Below are 17,093 nucleotides of genomic sequence, written 5' to 3'. Positions count from 1 at the left end.
CTTCGTTTCTTTCCGCGCCCATTTTAGTTCGTCAGCAACCTCACCCAGTAGTCCAATACACCACCAATGTTACTCTGATTCTCCTTTTTCACAGTCAAGCATGCGAGAAGAACAAAAACGTGGAGAAGAAGAATAGAAGACAAAGAGAAGGAAGAAGAAGGGTCAAGTTACGTTTGTGTCTTCATCTACATGTTGGCCCAACTTTTTTAACCCAATGAAGCCCTTAAACGACGTCACATTGAGTTAAAACTGGGAGGAAACATAAAACGACGTTGTTTTAGGGTTTCCTACGTGTCAATTTAACGTGCTACGTCAGATCTCTGTTAACGGAGATAGCTACGGGGGCAAACGTGGGTGACGATTCAATATTTGAGGGTTTTAATTGGGTAACTATAAATTTCGAGGTCCAAATTGAGGCCTCTCAAAAATTTTAGGGGCCAAAATGAGTATCAACTCGCAATTGCTGTTTTTTCTTTTTGCAATAAGAACAGAGCTTATAGCCCAGTAAATGATAGATAAATACAAATAGAGTGGTTCCCTTTGAAGAGGTGTTTGTAAAATAGGTGGTTTTGAAAGAGTTTCTTTTATAGTCGTGAAAACTTGTTCACATTCATCAGTCCAATGAAAAGCTTTTTTCTTTTTTTAATGTTTGAAAAAAATAGAAAGATTTTGAAGCTAGGCAAGGTAGGAATCTGGAGAGAGCAGCAAGTCTCCCTATTAATTGTTGGACTTCTTTGATAGTTTGTGCGCTCATCATATCTAACACAGCTCGGCATTTTTCTGGATTGGCCTCAATTCCTCGGTTGGTAAGCATGAAGCCGAGAAATTCCCCCCTTGTACACCAAAGACACACTTCTCGGGGTTTAGCCACATGTTATATTTTCGGATTTAATTGAATATTTCTGCAAGGTCGTCAAGATGGTTGTGACCGAGCTTTGTATTGGCTACCATATTGTCGACATAAACTTCGAGGTTTCTGCCAATCTGTGCGGCAAATACCTTGTCCATAAGGCGTTGGTATATTGCACCTGCATTCTAAAGACCAAATGGCATAACTTTATAACAGTAATTTCCATAGTCAGTAATAAAAGCAGTCTTACTTTGATCGGATGGGTGTATTAAAATCTGATTATAACCAGAATATGCATCCATAAAACTTAAGGTTTTATAACCTAAAGCATTATCTACTAAGGAATCAATAGATGGCAACGGGTAAGAATCTTTTGGGCATGCTTTATTGAGATCAGTGAAATCAACACACATGTTCCATTTACCGTTGTTTTTCTTTACAATGACGACATTCGCCAACCATGTTGTAAATCGGATCTCTTGTATGAGGCCGGCGTTGATTAACTTCTTGGTTTCCTCCAAGGAGGCTTGCTTTCGTTCAAGGCTGAGGTTTCTCTTCTTCTGAGCTATAGGTCAGACAGATGGGTTCAGTGCCAACTTATGAGAAATTACAGAGGGATCAATGCCTGGCATATCTCCAGGGGTCCAATCAAATAAATCGGCATTCTGTTTAATAAGTAATAAATACCTGGTCAGACAGTTTTATTTCAGGATGTAATCTGTTGGGTCTGATTGTAATGTATAATGCCGAGTTATAACATAACTGCCGATTATAATGTAACTACCGAGTTATGGTGGGTAATGCCGAGTTATGACATAGGATTTGTAATGATCGTATCACTATGTATTACCTTTTTGCTTATTAGATATTATATGCCAACCAAATAATATAGATGCCTCCAAATCATCAGCTAGGCAATTCAAAAACCACCTCCAATTATCTGTGTTCTTAGCCCTGGCCACACCATAGGCTATCACAAATACATGATTGTTTGCGTCTTGTGCAACAGTGGACAGTAGCTGACCTCCATAACAACCTTTCAAAAAACATCTATCTAATCCTATAAGTGGCCTGCACTCTGCTTTAAAGCCTCTCTTACATGTATATAATATGATGTACACGTTCTCAAACAATGGTAAACTTTGTGGATGTGGGTTCACTCTCATGTGAGCAGTATTTTCATAGTCTCTACCAAATATAGTTTCATTAGATAGTCCTTCATTTTTTCAAGTTGTTCATTTTCGTTTCCAAGTACAATGTCTCTAGTAGCCTTTAAACGTCTTGTTATTATTTTGCCATTCAGTTGCACGTTGTAATCTTGCTTCATGTGTTCTATGACCTCCTTAGGTGTCAATTTTGGTTGAGTCTTCAACCTCTTCACTAACTTTTCACAAACCCATTTTCTATTAGTCAGATTGCTCCTATAATCTCTACCACATGTATATTCATTGTGGAATGTCTTAATTTAAAAGGCTTTGCTCACAAAATTTTTAGAAACATAAATTAGTCAAAGACAATTCTCCTCTGCACATGGGCTTTAACTCTTTCGGGTTCATTCTTGATATACATGCAATTCTTTCCATCCAAAACAAACACATCCTTCAAATCATTTTTAAACAGTTTCATAGTAGCAAACTGCATCCCAAACTTAAATTTAACATTTCCATAAGCAATATCCTCATTAAATCTAGAGCAAGTGTACCTTTTTTCCTTATCTGAAGATACAAAGGTGTCAAAGTCCTCAAATTTGTAGTCAGACACTTCATCACTGTCAGAGTCCATAGCATCAGCCATTGGATCTCTCATAATAGTCCCTTGAGACCTATTTTCAGCTACATTGTCTTGGACTTAGTCTAATCCATTCCCTTTACTCACATTAATATTGAGTTCATTATCAGCTCCATTGTCATTTCTAGTGCCAACTCCACTTCCATTCTCACCATTTAAAACATGCTTCTTCTTCCTGGCTTCAGGGTATCTCCTTGATAACCTCCTTTTTTCCATGTTTATTGGTGACTTAGATTTTTATTTTTTCTTGCTCTTTTGAGATCTTGAAAATTCTTCACTACTATCACTCTCATACTTAGGAGGAGGAGGCTTAAAAGCTTCATCTTCAGCACTCTCGTAGGAATCATATGAAGATGATGATTAAGTCTCCACCAAAGAATCATCATAAAAAACACACTTTCTCATTCACAAAGTCTTCTTCAGAAATATCTTCTACAACTACATTAGCTTCAAGATTACAAGGCTAATCCACCGGATGCTCAAAGTACAAGTAGAATTCTTTCAGGTTATATCTCAGAGTAAAGTCATACATATCATTTATTTTCTTAGCACTAGCGTAGTTGGATCATGCTAATACATAGCATTATACTCCAAATATTTCAACCTCTGAACAAATCCTCCGCATCCTTTTTATTCACGAAGTCCACATTCATTAGGAGAAATTTCTCTACTTTTTCATCTTTATAGTATAGCTCACCTTTCAAATATCTTTTGAACCTTCCACCATGATTAAACATAGAAATAATAAAAATGGACATCTACAAATATAGTACAAAATTTTATTTAAATTGTCAAAAATAATTTCAACAATGTATAACAACAAACATAAAACACCTAGTATGAGAAACAGAGCATACTAGTTAAATCATATATTTCATTGTAGTTTTTATACATAACAATAGACGAAACCCTAACTTAGCATAGAAATTTGCGAAGACATCATAATCATATAGTTTACTTAGTTTTCAACAAAAAAAGTCATCAAAACAATGCAACAACACTCTCCAGTTGATCAAACAAGTTCATTATAATGCAATAAAAACCAAAATAGGAGAATATGAATGCGGGAAACTAATAACTAAGCTTGTTGATCCTTATCAACTTCTGTCAACGAGTCGTTTTGAGAACTAACACTTACAACGCTGTCACTGTATTTTGGAAGAAAACAAAGGAGGAAAATAATGTTTTAGGATTTTTCTGTGATATATGAGTAAACGAAAAGAGATTAATAAAAAAAGCAAAAAATTCAGAATCTATTAGACAACTTTTTTTGCAATGATATTTTATATTTGGAGAAGAGACTAATTAGTCATTTGAGTAATTCTCCAATATAATGTGACACTAATATTTGTCACCTCACTCAAAATTGACACATCATATGGATAGTTTTTTGTTAACAGATTACAAGAGTCAATTTTTTTAATTCGTCTCTAGGATAAGAGTTATTTGAGGATTTTCGAATGATTGGAGTGTGTCATGTTCTATAAATAAATGATTATGGATTAAAATGAGTATTCACTCAAATGAAGACTTTTTTTAAAACTTTTACATATTTTTTGAATCAAAGGAGTTTGAAGGGAAAGAAAATGTAGGAAAAGAAAATAGATTGGAAAATAATTTTTTCCTTGTTTGAATGAGAAAAGAAATTGAGTGGGAAAAAAAATGATGTGGGACCCATATAAAACTTTTCTCTTCAAAGTTGAGAAGAAAATTAATGAAAAATGTGCAAATAAAGATAAAATTACAAATTTACCCTTTACAATTACATTAATCAATTACAAATTATATATAATGTAGATAAAAATATTAATGTAATTTTATTTTGTTATAATTTTTTTTCTTGTTACTTTTTCTTTCAACCAAATAAAAGAGTATTTTTTATTTTTTTTATCTATTTTCTCTTCATCCAAACAATAAAAAAAATTATTTTTTCTTTTATTTTCTTTCTTCTCATTTTTTTTACTTCTATTTTTTTTCTCTCATTCTCTATCTTATATCCAAATAATGCATTAATAAGTCTAAGATACACGTAAACATTTTTGTTAGATAGACAATGACTTTTGTAAACAATGTGAACAATGATTAATACTTCTTACTAACTACTTTAATAATAAATGATTCATTCGATGGCAAAGCTGTAAGTGATTAAAGCAAGGGCCAGTGGTCATTAATCTCCTCTGATCCAAACCAAACGCCAGGGTCAGTGGTCATTCAACCTGGACGAGGGTGAAGCTCACGCAATTCAATCTTTGGTGATCTTACTCAAAATGCCACAGACAAGGTCGGATCTTCCGGATCGGAGAATGAAGCTCTATGATTCTAGCCTTAGCGCCACAGAAACCTCAATTACCCATGACTAATGAGATTTTATGTCACATATTTCAATTAGCTCATATACTTTATTGGGATCTGATGCATTCTCAAGTTCTAGCTCAATGCTATCCTGCTAGGGATTCGCAAGAACTCATGTATAATAAAAGGTCATACTCCCGTTCTACCCCAGATTCATAAGGATGAAGGACGAAAATGCATCATAGAATAGAATCAAACATATATTAAAGTAGAAAAGTAATGATATTAATCCATAGGAATGAGCAGAGCTCCTATCCTTAACCTAGGAAGTTTAGTTGCTTTCGTTATTGTTTTGTTTATGTGCCTACAACAGCAGGCCATGGATTCCTTACTCCCACTTTTATGAGGGAGTATCATTAGCCAACATTAAAATAATTACAAAAAGAACCCCATTTTTTATTTTTGGAAAAACCAATAATTAGATATTGACCCTTCTAATTATTTTTTTTACACATTTTTCTTTTTTTCTTTAATTTCAGATTCAAAGTAGTGGTGAGACATTTGTTCTGCTAGGATTTTTTCTCTCTTTCAATCACCGTTGTCATTCTCTCTTCCTTTCCCTCCGCAATCTCTCACATTCTTCTGTATTTTCTGAATTTGATAGCAGGTAAACCGTTATTATTCAAGCATTAATTGAAAACAATTTAAAAAGAAAAAAAAGATAAGATTGTATACCGAGCCAAGGTTATTAATCATTCAACTTTTTGTTTTGTGGTATGATGAATGATGGAGCAGCTAGGTGAATTTAGCCAAGTTCTTGACTGGATTCTCAATTATTGGAAGCATTGCCATTCCAAGCATTTTAAAGCATTCTAAAGCATTCTGGTGTTATTGGTTGGGGAGCCTTTGCAATGGAGCTTTCATCTTTCTTTGTATTTGTATTAGCCATATTGTGTTTCATGGGGATGAGTGATGAAGATGACTATTACAGTATGATATGAGATGGAAATATACTAGGCATAATTTCATGTGTAAAAATGGATTTATTCTTTGTGCGCGCTATTGGTTCTCTTGCTTTTATAAGCTTTCACCTAGACATTTCCCCCGTTTCAAACCATTAAAATTGAATGCCATTACCATGTTGCTGAAAATGATTTCCAAATCTCAGCATCTGTAGGGGAGCTTTCGGCCAAAACATACGGGAACTTGACGTACTTTGTATATGTATGTATGATTTACCCGTTTACCGTTAGTGGGAGAATGAGGCAAGTGTTATTATCATAATTGAGTTACACTTGTTTAGATAGTGGATCGCCACTTCAATACAATCGTGCATTAAACTCTTAGGAAAGGAATTTAATCAATTTATCGTAATTACGGTTCCCCAAGTTTTTTCTTACAGAATTGTTAAGGCTAATGATATTTTTGTTGAATTTGATTAAGAAATTGGATTGATATTCTAATAATTGTTTATGAAAGAACTTGTTAATGCGGGATGAAGTAAGGATAAAGATTTTTTTTTTGGGTGTAAGTAAGGATAAAGATTAAGAATGTGTTTAGAAAGCATAAAATTAGAATTTTCTTGAGAATTAAATTCTTTTTCTTGCTTTTAAAACATAAAAATTACATGAATTTAAACTCTTTTGAGAATTTTAATTCTCATCTTCAAGCCCAAAATAAATCACAAATCCAACCTAATAAAATTTGAATTTAAAGTTAAAATATCTAAACTAACTCTAACATAATTTGATTTTTCAAATATTCCTATTTCTCTTTTCTTTTCTCCCTTTCCTCAATATGAAGGTAACATAATAATATTACATATATTTTAACCATTCCTTTTCCATTTAATTCTTTTTATTCCAAATTTAAGAAGTGGGGTGAGAATTGAATTGCAAATCAATTCTTTCTAGAATTCAATTCAATTCCATCTCGTTAAAATTTTCAAACACACTCTAATTAAGTGCAAATTCTGAAACTAAGTAGCATTCGCAATAGCCACCAAAAGGTTCAAGAGGACCGATCATATGAATGTTAGTACAACCAAGGAATTCACTTGCCCATGGCAGCAAATCTCTCTTAAGTCTCTAGACTAAGAAAATCACTACCAAAAACAGAATTTTCTGACCACAACAATCACCTTGGAAAGATATGAGCATAAGCAAACAACTCAGAACATATGCTTAATCCTGTAGTGCCATTTTCTCACTTTCTTCTCTATTCCACATTCTGTAAAACATTTTCAAGTAGCATTCAGAAAATGCAGCATGAAAAGAGTAGGACCTCCACAACTCAAACCACCACAGATTAGAGCCTCTGAATGGATGAACAATTCTAATTATTGACATAAAGATTCACATTAATTGTATTCCCCATTTAAAAAATCACAATCATTTGTTCTTTGCACACAACCACACCACATAACCATTGCACTGCACATTAATTAGGAAAAGATTAACACATAGCACACCGAAGTCAACTAAGAATCTAAGATATACTGTACAAAGTCAAAAATTGTCTCAGAATCAGAATTTACAGGGTGATAGTGAATAATGCAAAGTATATAGTTCATTCACAGTTACAGTTAAAAAGAACAACAATTAGGAATACTGAAATTCAACATCGAAAGGAGCTAGATTTCGTTTGAAATAGAACCTCTAACACCATAAATCACATAAATTCTCAATCTTTTTTCGAGCTTACGGTGTCAGAAGACAACGCGAAACTGCGGCGCGTTGGATTCAATGGCGGGGAGGAACTCTATCCCTACAGTATTTTCACTACAGTATCATCAGCCAAGGCAAAATCCCTAGGGTCAACAATCAGCTCAATCCCATCCTACCCAAGAGCTTCCTCCGCAGCATAACCATACAGATTTTTGGCACTCTGGTTCCTGCAAAATCATTGCAAATCAAATCCAAGAGAGTGAAGGGGCGGAAAAAACTCTAAATGTAGGTCCCTCACTCCCCACCATTCATGCAATCAACAAGACAAGGACAGAACATATCAAAACCAACATGCACATCCAATTTTAGCTAATACGGGTTGCGCTGCGAAGATGAGCGGACGAGAGAGACGACAGAGGGAGAGGAAAAGAAAAGGCATCCATGAATTGAAAAGGCATAATCATTAACTAAACTCCAAGCGTTGAGGCAGCGTCTTGCACGGCAGCGGCGGAAGCAGAATGCAGCGGCGGCGGAAGCAGGTTGCGCGGCGGTGAAAGCAGGTTGCGGCGTCGTCTGAGGCGTGTTGCGGCAGCGAGGATTGGCGAACGAGAGATACAACAGAGGAAGAGGATGAGAGAATGGCGGTGATTGAAATTGGATGAAAAACCCTAGCAGACATGCTTTTCTTCTCTGAATCTGAAATTAAAAAGAAAAGAAAAAAGTGTAAAAAAACAAAAATTAGAGGGGTCAATATCTAATTAATAATATTTTTTAAAAAATGGTATATTTTATAATTATTTTAATGATGGTTAATCATACTCCTACATAAAAGTAGGAGTAAGGAATCCATGGCCACAACAACAACAATTACTTTTCTATTCGCCTGACTAAGATCTGCAAGACAACCACAATTTGCTCAATCCAATAATTCTCGTGGGATCGACCCTCAGTCACCTGAGGTATTACTTGGATAATCTGGTACACTTGCCGATTGAGTTGTGCGGGCTCTACAATTGATCCAATAAAATAAAAAAACCAATGTTTACCGGACCGGACCGGCCGGTCGAACTGGTTCAACCGGAAATCGGAAAAAAATGGTCCGGTCCAGTATGGAAAACCGGTCAATTTAAAACCGCTCGAGAACCGCTAAACCGGCCGGTAACCGGTCGGTCAGACCGGACCGGAAGCCGGCCGGTTTACAAAAACGACGTGGTTTCCTTTGTTGAAAGGGAAAAGATTGCACGCGTTATCCACTTATCCCCAAGGTTCAGAAAACCGGACCGGTCATCAAACCGCTGTAGTCACCGGTTTACTGGTTCACTGGTCTAACCGGTCCAACCGGTGGTTCAACCGGAAAAACCGTTTTAGAATAGAATAATAAATAAATTATAAATACACATCCTAAAATATAATTATAGTCTAATATAAATCTTAAAATATCTTCAAAATTTAAAACACTACATAAAATATCATCAACCAAATACATATGATCTTATCAAAATCCAAACTCAAAAGTTAAATAGTAATAAAAGCATATCTAAATATTAAAACCAGAAGAAGCAGATGCTTGGCTAAGAACTATATATACTGCAATGTTTCATAAGGCCTAAACATTAAAACCAAGGTAATAATAATAATGCTACAACTTTTAATTACAATATAAAAATTTATATAGACAGTATTCTCTCTATAGGTGACAAAAACATAACTAATCACTACTTTCCTCTTATGTTTTATGCACAGAAGTTGATAGAATACAAGAAAGAAAGAATAGGAACTTGAGATTTGAGAAGGCATATGGGATATAAGAAAAAAGAAGACATAACAAATAAACCCTATGATCATTAAACTAAACAACCAAAAACCAAAAATAATTTGACAATTGCAGGAATAATACTTATGATAAATTGTGTATACTATAAACAAACATTAATAAATTGGTTGTCCTACACAGTTAATAGGAACTATTATTCTACTACCCTAGTTCCAAATGCTTCTCTTTTTAGATCCCCCAACAGTATAACAAAATTATCTTTGTGAGCTATTCACATCCTTGTTGGGATTTAATTACAAAGGTGTGAAATATGGTGTCATTTGCAGCTGCTGAGTTTTGAATCAATAACATTGATTTGTGCCTCTTGGAATGTTTGGATCACTCTTGAAACCGGATGAGAATCAAGAGGGCAACTCACCCTAACAATCACCTCATCCTGTGCTGCTTCAATATCTACATCAGCATTAACAAAACAGAGTAAGAAATTAACAATTACAAAGTAACAAATTAAACAAGGTAACAAATTAACAGTTACAGAGCAGCAAAAGTGCAAAACACTAAATTGAAGACCGAAGAAATTGAACAGAAATCAAAGTTCCCAGAATTGGCTGTTGATCCCAAATTTTCATTGCATTGGCAGCCATTCAACACAACACAATTCTGCCTAGTGCCTATAGTATTCAGCCATTCAACACAACACAAAAACATCAATTGGCTGGAAAACACCAAAACAGCAAGACACATTAGGCGTTCTAAAGCAGCAAAACACCAAAATTGCAAAGCAGCAAAACACCAAAACAATACAACATCAACATTAGGCGTTCTGGAATCAGAACCATACATTCTAACATAGAAGATGAAAGTATGAAACAGAGAAGATGAAACAGAGGATTCACTCACCTGGGTGCTGACGAAGCGAAGACCAGCGACGACGAAGGGAGAGGCCAGCGAAGACGAAGCGGCGGTGCTGAGGAGCAGGCGACGGCGATGGCAGCCTGAGGACCACGGGGACGCTGGGAGCCTGGGAATGCTTCAGAAGGGGCTAGGCTGAGATGAATGAACGGGCGAACTGGGGAAGAGACCACGCAACGGTAGTGGCAGTCACGACCAGCAAACCCCGGCGACGGCGGTGGCGACTGGGCTGGGGTTTTCAAATGCTTCAGAAGGGGCTAGGGTTCACCGTTCACGCCTAGAATCTGGAGTGAGACTGAGATGAATGAACGGAAGAAGAGACCACGCGACGGTGGTGGCGGTCACGACCTGCAAACCCCGGCGATGGCGGTGGCGTCTGGGCTGGGGTTTTCGAATGCTTCAGAGGGCTAGGGTAGGGTGTGAGAGTAACTGAGTAAGAGACAGTGAGAGTGAGACTGCGATTTGGGAATGGGGAAGAAGGGGCCAAGGGGGGTTCCGAGTGGTAACGGGTCGGGCGGGTCGGGTTTCAGTTTTTTTTTTAAAATACCATTAAAAACGGCGCCGTTTAAGTTTTTTAGAAGAACCGGCCGGTCACCGGTTCGGTCCAACCGGCCAGTTTTTAACCGCTTCAGCGGTTTCTTCACGGTTTTCTCCCTGCCGGTTAATACAGGAGGACCGGACCGCATGCATTACCGGTTCGCAGTTAAACCGGTCGAACCGGCCGGTCCGTGGTTAAACCGGTCGAACCGGCCGGTCCGGTCCGGTTTTCAGAACCTTGCTTATCCCCCACTTCTCCAACTCCTTCCTGCAGCAAATGCCCTAGCCTCCACCAAAGAAAGCAAACCCTAGCAGCCTCCACTAATCGTCGTCGCCGTCTGTCGGAGTGGGAGATTGCTGCCGCCGTCCGTCGCACTCAAGAACTACCGTCTTCATGCTCTCGGGCCTCTCGCCGGATCCTCCGCGTCGTGTGCTCGCATCTCGCCTCTCTCCTCTGTGCTCGGCTGCTCGCGCCTCCCTCCGCCAGTGAGTGCTCGAGCTGTGCGCGTTGGTTGCTGCTCGTCGTCCGTGGTTGTCTCTGCTCGATTGTGCCTCCCAGTGTCCCTCGAGTCTCGTCTTAGTCACTGGCATCTCGTGGTTCGCCTGTCTCGTCGCCGGCGGCAGAAGCAACTCGTGGGGTTGTCTCTTGCTTCGTCGCCTTCCGTGGTGTGGTCGCTGACTCGCCGTCGACCGTTGGTGAGTCCCTGCACCATCGCTTCCCTGTTCTCTCTTCTCCATATTTCCCTTCTCCCTGTATTTTTGCATGTTGCTGAAAAAATTGCTAATCAATAAATTTGCCTTGTTGCTGATCTAAATGTTGCTGTAAATCGGGACTTTACTAAGATTTGTTAAATTTGTTGCTGTAACTTGAATTTGTTGCTTCCTAGTCACAGAATCATAACAGAATGCTCAGTCAGTGCTTGGTTGATTGGCTTTGCTCACTGATTGTATTTGATGATAGATTTTAAATTGATAACTTTTAAATTTTAAATTTGCACTGCCCATATTACTGATTCACTGTTCCTTCAGTGTTTTTTGTTGTTGTTAATCATTGTGATGAGCTTTGTTAAAATTGGGTTGAAAAATGTTATTCTTTCTTCATTTTTCATTGTTCTTAACTTCTGTTCTTATTAAAAAAATTGCAATTGGTGATCTTTTGATTTATTATATGCTTCATGTTTTTAATTTCACTCTGCTTCTAGGCTTTGAAATCAGTTTATGATAACTGTGATCCAATTATTTAGTTGGATAACTGATGTAATTATTGAGTTTAAGAGATTGAGTTTTTTTGTTCTCATTATTAGTAAGACATGGATAGTTTAGAATTTTCTATTTCTTTCCCTTACTTCTGAAGTTCGTCATTTCGTGTTGGCTTCAACTTTCAAATGGGAATTAGGAGCTGGTGAGTGGTGAAGATAACAGCATCTTCTGGAACTGAGTCTGTTGTTTCACTGCCTGATGGGAAAGTAAGATATGATCTAGAATTACGATAGTACATAGTGATGTTTTTTCCATTTGGCTGGACTCAGTGAGACAACTGGGAAATATTCTTGTTTGGTCTGATTAACCAACTTCAATATTTAACCTTGTTAATCATATCTTGTACCATTCAGACAAAAGTAGGGCCTATTTTGGTTGCCATAAATTCCTTCAAGAAAGTTCCTCTGTATGATAATGATTATATTAATGATTATATTAAAGCCTACAAGCATAAAAGAATTAAAAGAGCCTGTTTTGTTTTACTTTTTGACTCAATTACGTTAAGGTAATATTGTCTATCTTTAACTTGTGCACTGCAATTATTTTGCATATTTTGATGATTAATTACATTTAGTTGGTGATAGTTTGTGTAGGGATTTAAATTTGAAAGATATTTTATGATGTTTATTTATAATTTACTTATTATTTTATCATGAAACGATTTTTCTGGTTGAACCACGGTTAGACCGGTTGGACTAATAAACCAGTGAACCAGTAAATAGTGCAGTTTGATGACTGGTCCGGTTTTCAGAACCTTGAAAAAAATACTCCAACCTAAATTACTTCCTAAAACCTTAACATTAGATAACTATCTGCACCTAGTGAATTGAACATCCAGCCATTGTTAACTGTGCATGAGTAAATCGAATTAAAAAGAATAAACATCCAATTAAAAATAATGGACATAATCATTTACATATCTATTAAATTGAACATCCAACATATTGATTGTTCACATTGTTCAGTATTCTCGATGTGTCTACCTTTTGTACTTTTCCAATATTTTAACTTCAAAACAAAAAACCCTAACCGTTTCCCTCTCTGCCAAAACCCAACCTCAAGTCTCAACTCACTCTCCTCCCAAGAAGGCAAGAATCATAGATTCACTCACTCGCCTCACTACCTCACTCACCGCAGTTCCGCACGTTCACCGCCAAACACAACGGCAGCCAACGACGGAGGACGCACTTGTCACTCCCCCTCGCCGGCTCCTCTGCCTCGTCGCCGCGCGGCCATTGTCTGTTCGCCTCTGTCTTCTCCGTCTGTGTCGTCCCGGCCGCCTTGGCTCCGCCGTGCCACGCCTTTCTCTGCCTCCGCGTCGTGCCTGTTCTGCCTCTGCTTCCTCCGTTGTCATCGTGTTGGCTCCTCTGCAGGCTCTGCTCTGCTCCTCTTCGAAGCTCTGCTCTCTCTCGCCGCTGGCCTGCTCTGCAATGGTGCAACACTGCAACGGCCCCAACTTGGAAAACTGTCCCTGACTCTTTTTCTGGCTTTCTGCTTCTGCAGTGTAGTGTAGGTTAGTCTTTTTTTGTTTTTTGAAGTTATTTTTATTAATTTTTTATACTGGATTTTTGCTGTTTTAATTTATTGATGCTAATTGTATTCTAATGTAGAACTGATTGATTTAATTTGTAAAAGTTTTAGATGAATTGTATTTTTATCTTAAACTAATTGATTTAATTTATTGTTCTCTTTGTTCCTTTTCCTCACTTGAGGCTTGTATACTAAAGTTGGAGAAACTGAGGGAGATAATAGAGCAGAAGACATTTTCATTAACACTACAAAATTTGTTTCCTAGCTTGATAATCAAATGATGAAGATTCCATAACAGGGTCTTTCTTCTGGTGTTGTGTAGCACTCTTTAATTTCCTCAGTGGACTAATCACTTTGCAATAGTTTGATTTAGAGGTCAGTGTTAATAATAAGAGCTTGTTTTTAAAGGAGAGGAAATGGGAAGGTTCTAGCAGTTTTAAGTTTCAACATTGAATTTTCATTTGCGTTGATAAGGAGTCTTGGAAACGAGGCAGGGAAGACATGATAATTGATCATTGAAGCTGTTTTGTTTCATGCCAGTAGCTAGTGGATATTTTTGTGTTAGAAGTGATTATTAGTTACATTGTTTTGGTTGGTTGACTGCATTTTGTATTCTTATTCTATGTTCTTATTTTTTTAGTTTGACTTATAGAATATGCTTAAAATCAATAAGTATTTTTTACTATGTATGTGACTTAGGCCTTTTTAGATGAATGTTCATCTTCACAAAAAAATATTGGAATTCTGCTATATTAGTTTATTTTCCAATGGAATATATTTCATTGAAAAACAAAAAAAAAGTCATAATTTCAGCCTCTGCATTATAACTTTAATTTTCTGGATGTTTTCTTTTTCTTGGTTAATCTCTGGACAATTAATTGTTTAAGAGATCGGGTCAACCGGTTCAACCTATGACTCACCGGTTGACCCAGTGACCCAATAGTCCGACTGGTTCGATTACCGGTCCGGTTCTGATAAGTATGCTGGTAGGTGTGCCTCTCCTCTTTGATCCTTGCTCTGTTTTGCTGTTGTTCTTGCTGATGGTGTGTTGTTCTTGCCGCTTGTGTGTTGCTCCATTGCTGTGTTTCTGGGTTCTTGCCATGGTTTACGGGCTTTATATAATTTTATTTTATTTTTATATGTAGCCATTAAACAGATATGGAGTAGATTCATTTTGAATTTCTTAATGTTTTTCCTTTTTCCATTTTTTCTTTTTTTCTAAAATAGTTTGTCTTATTGCTGTTTCTTTCCTTTCTTATATACACACACACACATGCACACTATGCAGTCCCATCTCTTCCCAAAGATATTCACAAAGTTGGGGTTCAACCAGCTTGATCAAGTGATCAAAAACCTCACAAAGGAAACTGATTCCATCATCATCATAATGGTTCTCAATCAGGAAGAACTGCAACAACTGCCAGATGACAATTCTCAAAAGTGAGTCTTTGTTCTTTAGATGAAAACGCTTACCACTTTTTTTCTTTGGTGTATGTTTTGTTATTATGGTTTAAATTTCTCTGATATTTTTTTCTTTTTTCTCTTCTCTCTGCTTTCTTTTTTTTTAACAATTTTTATACGTTCTAATGTTTGATCTGTAAATTAAGTTCTGCCATGGGGAACCAATTGCCAAATTGCCCTATCAACAATGCTGGAACCATCAACAAGCAATTACTAACTGCTCCAATCAAATCCGCTACCGATAAGTTTCAGCTTCTTCCTGAGTTCCTCAAGGTATCTCATTCTGTAATCGTATATGGATTATAATGATGGTTTATTATTTATGAATTTTGATGTAATAATTAGTCAAAATGAATACGCATTAGTAATTTGTTGCCACCGCTTAAATGGCTGCGTCTGATTTTCTTAAGTTTTTTTAAATTTATTTTCGAAATCTATTAGATTCGCGGATTGGTGAAGCAACATTTGGATTCCTACAATTATTTCATAGAAACCGAGATGCAGAAAATTCTCGATGCTAACAATATCATTCGGATGACTAAGTTCCCGCATATCTACATCAGGTAAAACCAATTGTCTTGATCTGTACCCTGACTAATTTGCATAATTTATGTTTTGTGAATTGTCATATATGTTCTTATAGTTAGAGCGAACATTACGGCAAGGAATATCATTTGTGGATCACTGGATCTATTGTTCTTTAGTCTTTGTGTGCTCAAGCCATGCCAAGTTGTTTTGATTGGATTTATAGTTAATTTACAATAAGCTTTTCTTGCAGGTTTTTGAAAATTAGAATTGGTAAACCTTCAGTATCAGTAGATACTGCTGTCGAGAATATTACTCCACAGACATGCCGCTTGACTGACCAAACGTAAGATTCTTTTCCCTCAAAAACATGTCAGAGTCTTGATGTTATATTGTGTAGAAATAGATTGTTTTATATTCACTGTAGAGTTGTTTGCCTTGGTGCTTTGTTTTTGTGTGTGTATATAATGGCAGAGACTATAGTTTGACCAAATAGCACTCCTTTTTTTTGAAACATGATTCAATTTACAATGTCCAAATTAAAGGTATGCGGCTCCAATAAATGTTGATATTGAGTACGTGACGAGTCATGATGCAGCAGACAAACGAAGAAAGGTATTTGAACTATACTGTGATGTGAATTTTACAAAGCGAAACTGCATTATGAATTTAGCTTTGTTTTTCAGAATAATTTTTGTATTGGAAGAATGCCTATTATGTTGAGGAGTCATTCTTGTGTCCTGCATGGGAAAGACGAAGCTGAACTTGCAAGGCTTGGTTCGTATGAGTTACAAACACATATTTATTTATTTTTTATGCATTTTCCCTGTTGAATCCTAAGCCTATATGTTGTCCGTTCCTTGTTAAATCTTACTTATTTAAATTTTCTCTGATCAGGTGAATGCCCTCTTGATCCTGGTGGATATTTTGTAATCAAAGGGACTGAGAAGGTGCCATTCTGACTCTTTTCTTCAATGCTTTTCATAGTTAGAGGCACATTTTGGAAGTTTCTGATCAAGACTAGTTGAAACTGATGTTTTCGAATGATACAATTAAAAAGGGTTAATAATCGAAAATGATTGTATAAACGTTGAAATGGACATTGGTAAATAACTGAATATATGTCGAGAATAACTGGAAAAACATTTGATGGAGATAAGTTGTTAAGGTTTCTTTTTTTTATTAACTGTTGTCATAACTTTTTCTTATTATTTTCTTTAACCTCTTCTAATTGCATTTCTTGCGATCTTTGTTATCTCGGTATTATTTATATTTTCTTCCTCTTAATTTATGAATTATGCTGCCACCAATTTATTTCAGGTGATTTTAATACAAGAGCAGCTTTCAAAGAATAGAATAATTTTAGACACTGACAAGAAAGGAAAGTAAGTAATTCTTCTTAGTTTGTCGCTCATCATTTCTCCTTATATATGCGCATTCAATAAATGCACATTCAAAGAGGCATTTAGTAGTCCTTCGAGGGTTTTGGTATGTACAT

At 36.5% G+C, this 17,093-nt stretch overlaps 2 protein-coding genes across 4 annotated transcripts in view; one reads left to right on the top strand and one right to left on the bottom strand.

Moving 5' to 3' along the window:
• Positions 8,854–10,968, bottom strand: LOC110269443. The gene is made up of 4 exons (XM_021117268.1): positions 10,892–10,968; positions 10,605–10,737; positions 10,271–10,452; positions 8,854–8,955 (listed from the first exon to the last, which is right to left on the bottom strand). The coding sequence occupies exons 1-4, from the start codon at positions 10,966–10,968 to the stop codon at positions 8,943–8,945; spliced, it is 405 nt and encodes a 134-aa protein (XP_020972927.1). The 3' UTR covers positions 8,854–8,942.
• Positions 13,107–17,093, top strand: part of LOC107630358 (DNA-directed RNA polymerase III subunit 2) — a 22,371-nt gene continuing 18,384 nt past the window's right edge. For 2 of the 3 annotated variants that reach the window (XM_021118792.1, XM_021118791.1), the window contains exons 1-9: positions 13,107–13,592; positions 14,898–15,049; positions 15,217–15,343; positions 15,512–15,633; positions 15,849–15,941; positions 16,141–16,210; positions 16,282–16,372; positions 16,493–16,545; positions 16,916–16,980. In XM_021118792.1, the coding sequence (XP_020974451.1) occupies positions 14,997–15,049; positions 15,217–15,343; positions 15,512–15,633; positions 15,849–15,941; positions 16,141–16,210; positions 16,282–16,372; positions 16,493–16,545; positions 16,916–16,980 (674 nt within the window). In that variant the 5' untranslated portion in view covers positions 13,107–13,592; positions 14,898–14,996. The remainder of the gene's footprint in view (positions 13,593–14,897; positions 15,050–15,216; positions 15,344–15,511; positions 15,634–15,848; positions 15,942–16,140; positions 16,211–16,281; positions 16,373–16,492; positions 16,546–16,915; positions 16,981–17,093) is intronic. The other variant, XM_016333461.2, reaches the window with a different exon arrangement.

This window comes from Arachis ipaensis, chromosome B03, assembly GCF_000816755.2.
Source record: "Arachis ipaensis cultivar K30076 chromosome B03, Araip1.1, whole genome shotgun sequence".
Lineage (NCBI taxonomy): Eukaryota > Viridiplantae > Streptophyta > Magnoliopsida > Fabales > Fabaceae > Arachis > Arachis ipaensis.
The sequence above is the reverse complement of the archived record's forward strand: the minus strand, read 5'-3'. Positions and strand labels throughout refer to the sequence as shown.

What these genes read in the sequence shown, in the direction of transcription:
- LOC110269443 (XM_021117268.1), bottom strand. Translation starts at nt 10,968, where the DNA reads ATGCGGTCCGGTCCTCCTGTATTAACCGGCAGGGAGAAAACCGTGAAG. An exon ending in AAGCGGTTAAAAACTGGCCG is followed by an intron (nt 10,738 to 10,891) that starts GTTGGACCGAAC and finishes CCCAAATCGCAG; the next exon opens with TCTCACTCTCACTGTCTCTT. An exon ending in ACCGCCACCACCGTCGCGTG is followed by an intron (nt 10,453 to 10,604) that starts GTCTCTTCTTCC and finishes TACCGTTGCGTG; the next exon opens with GTCTCTTCCCCAGTTCGCCC.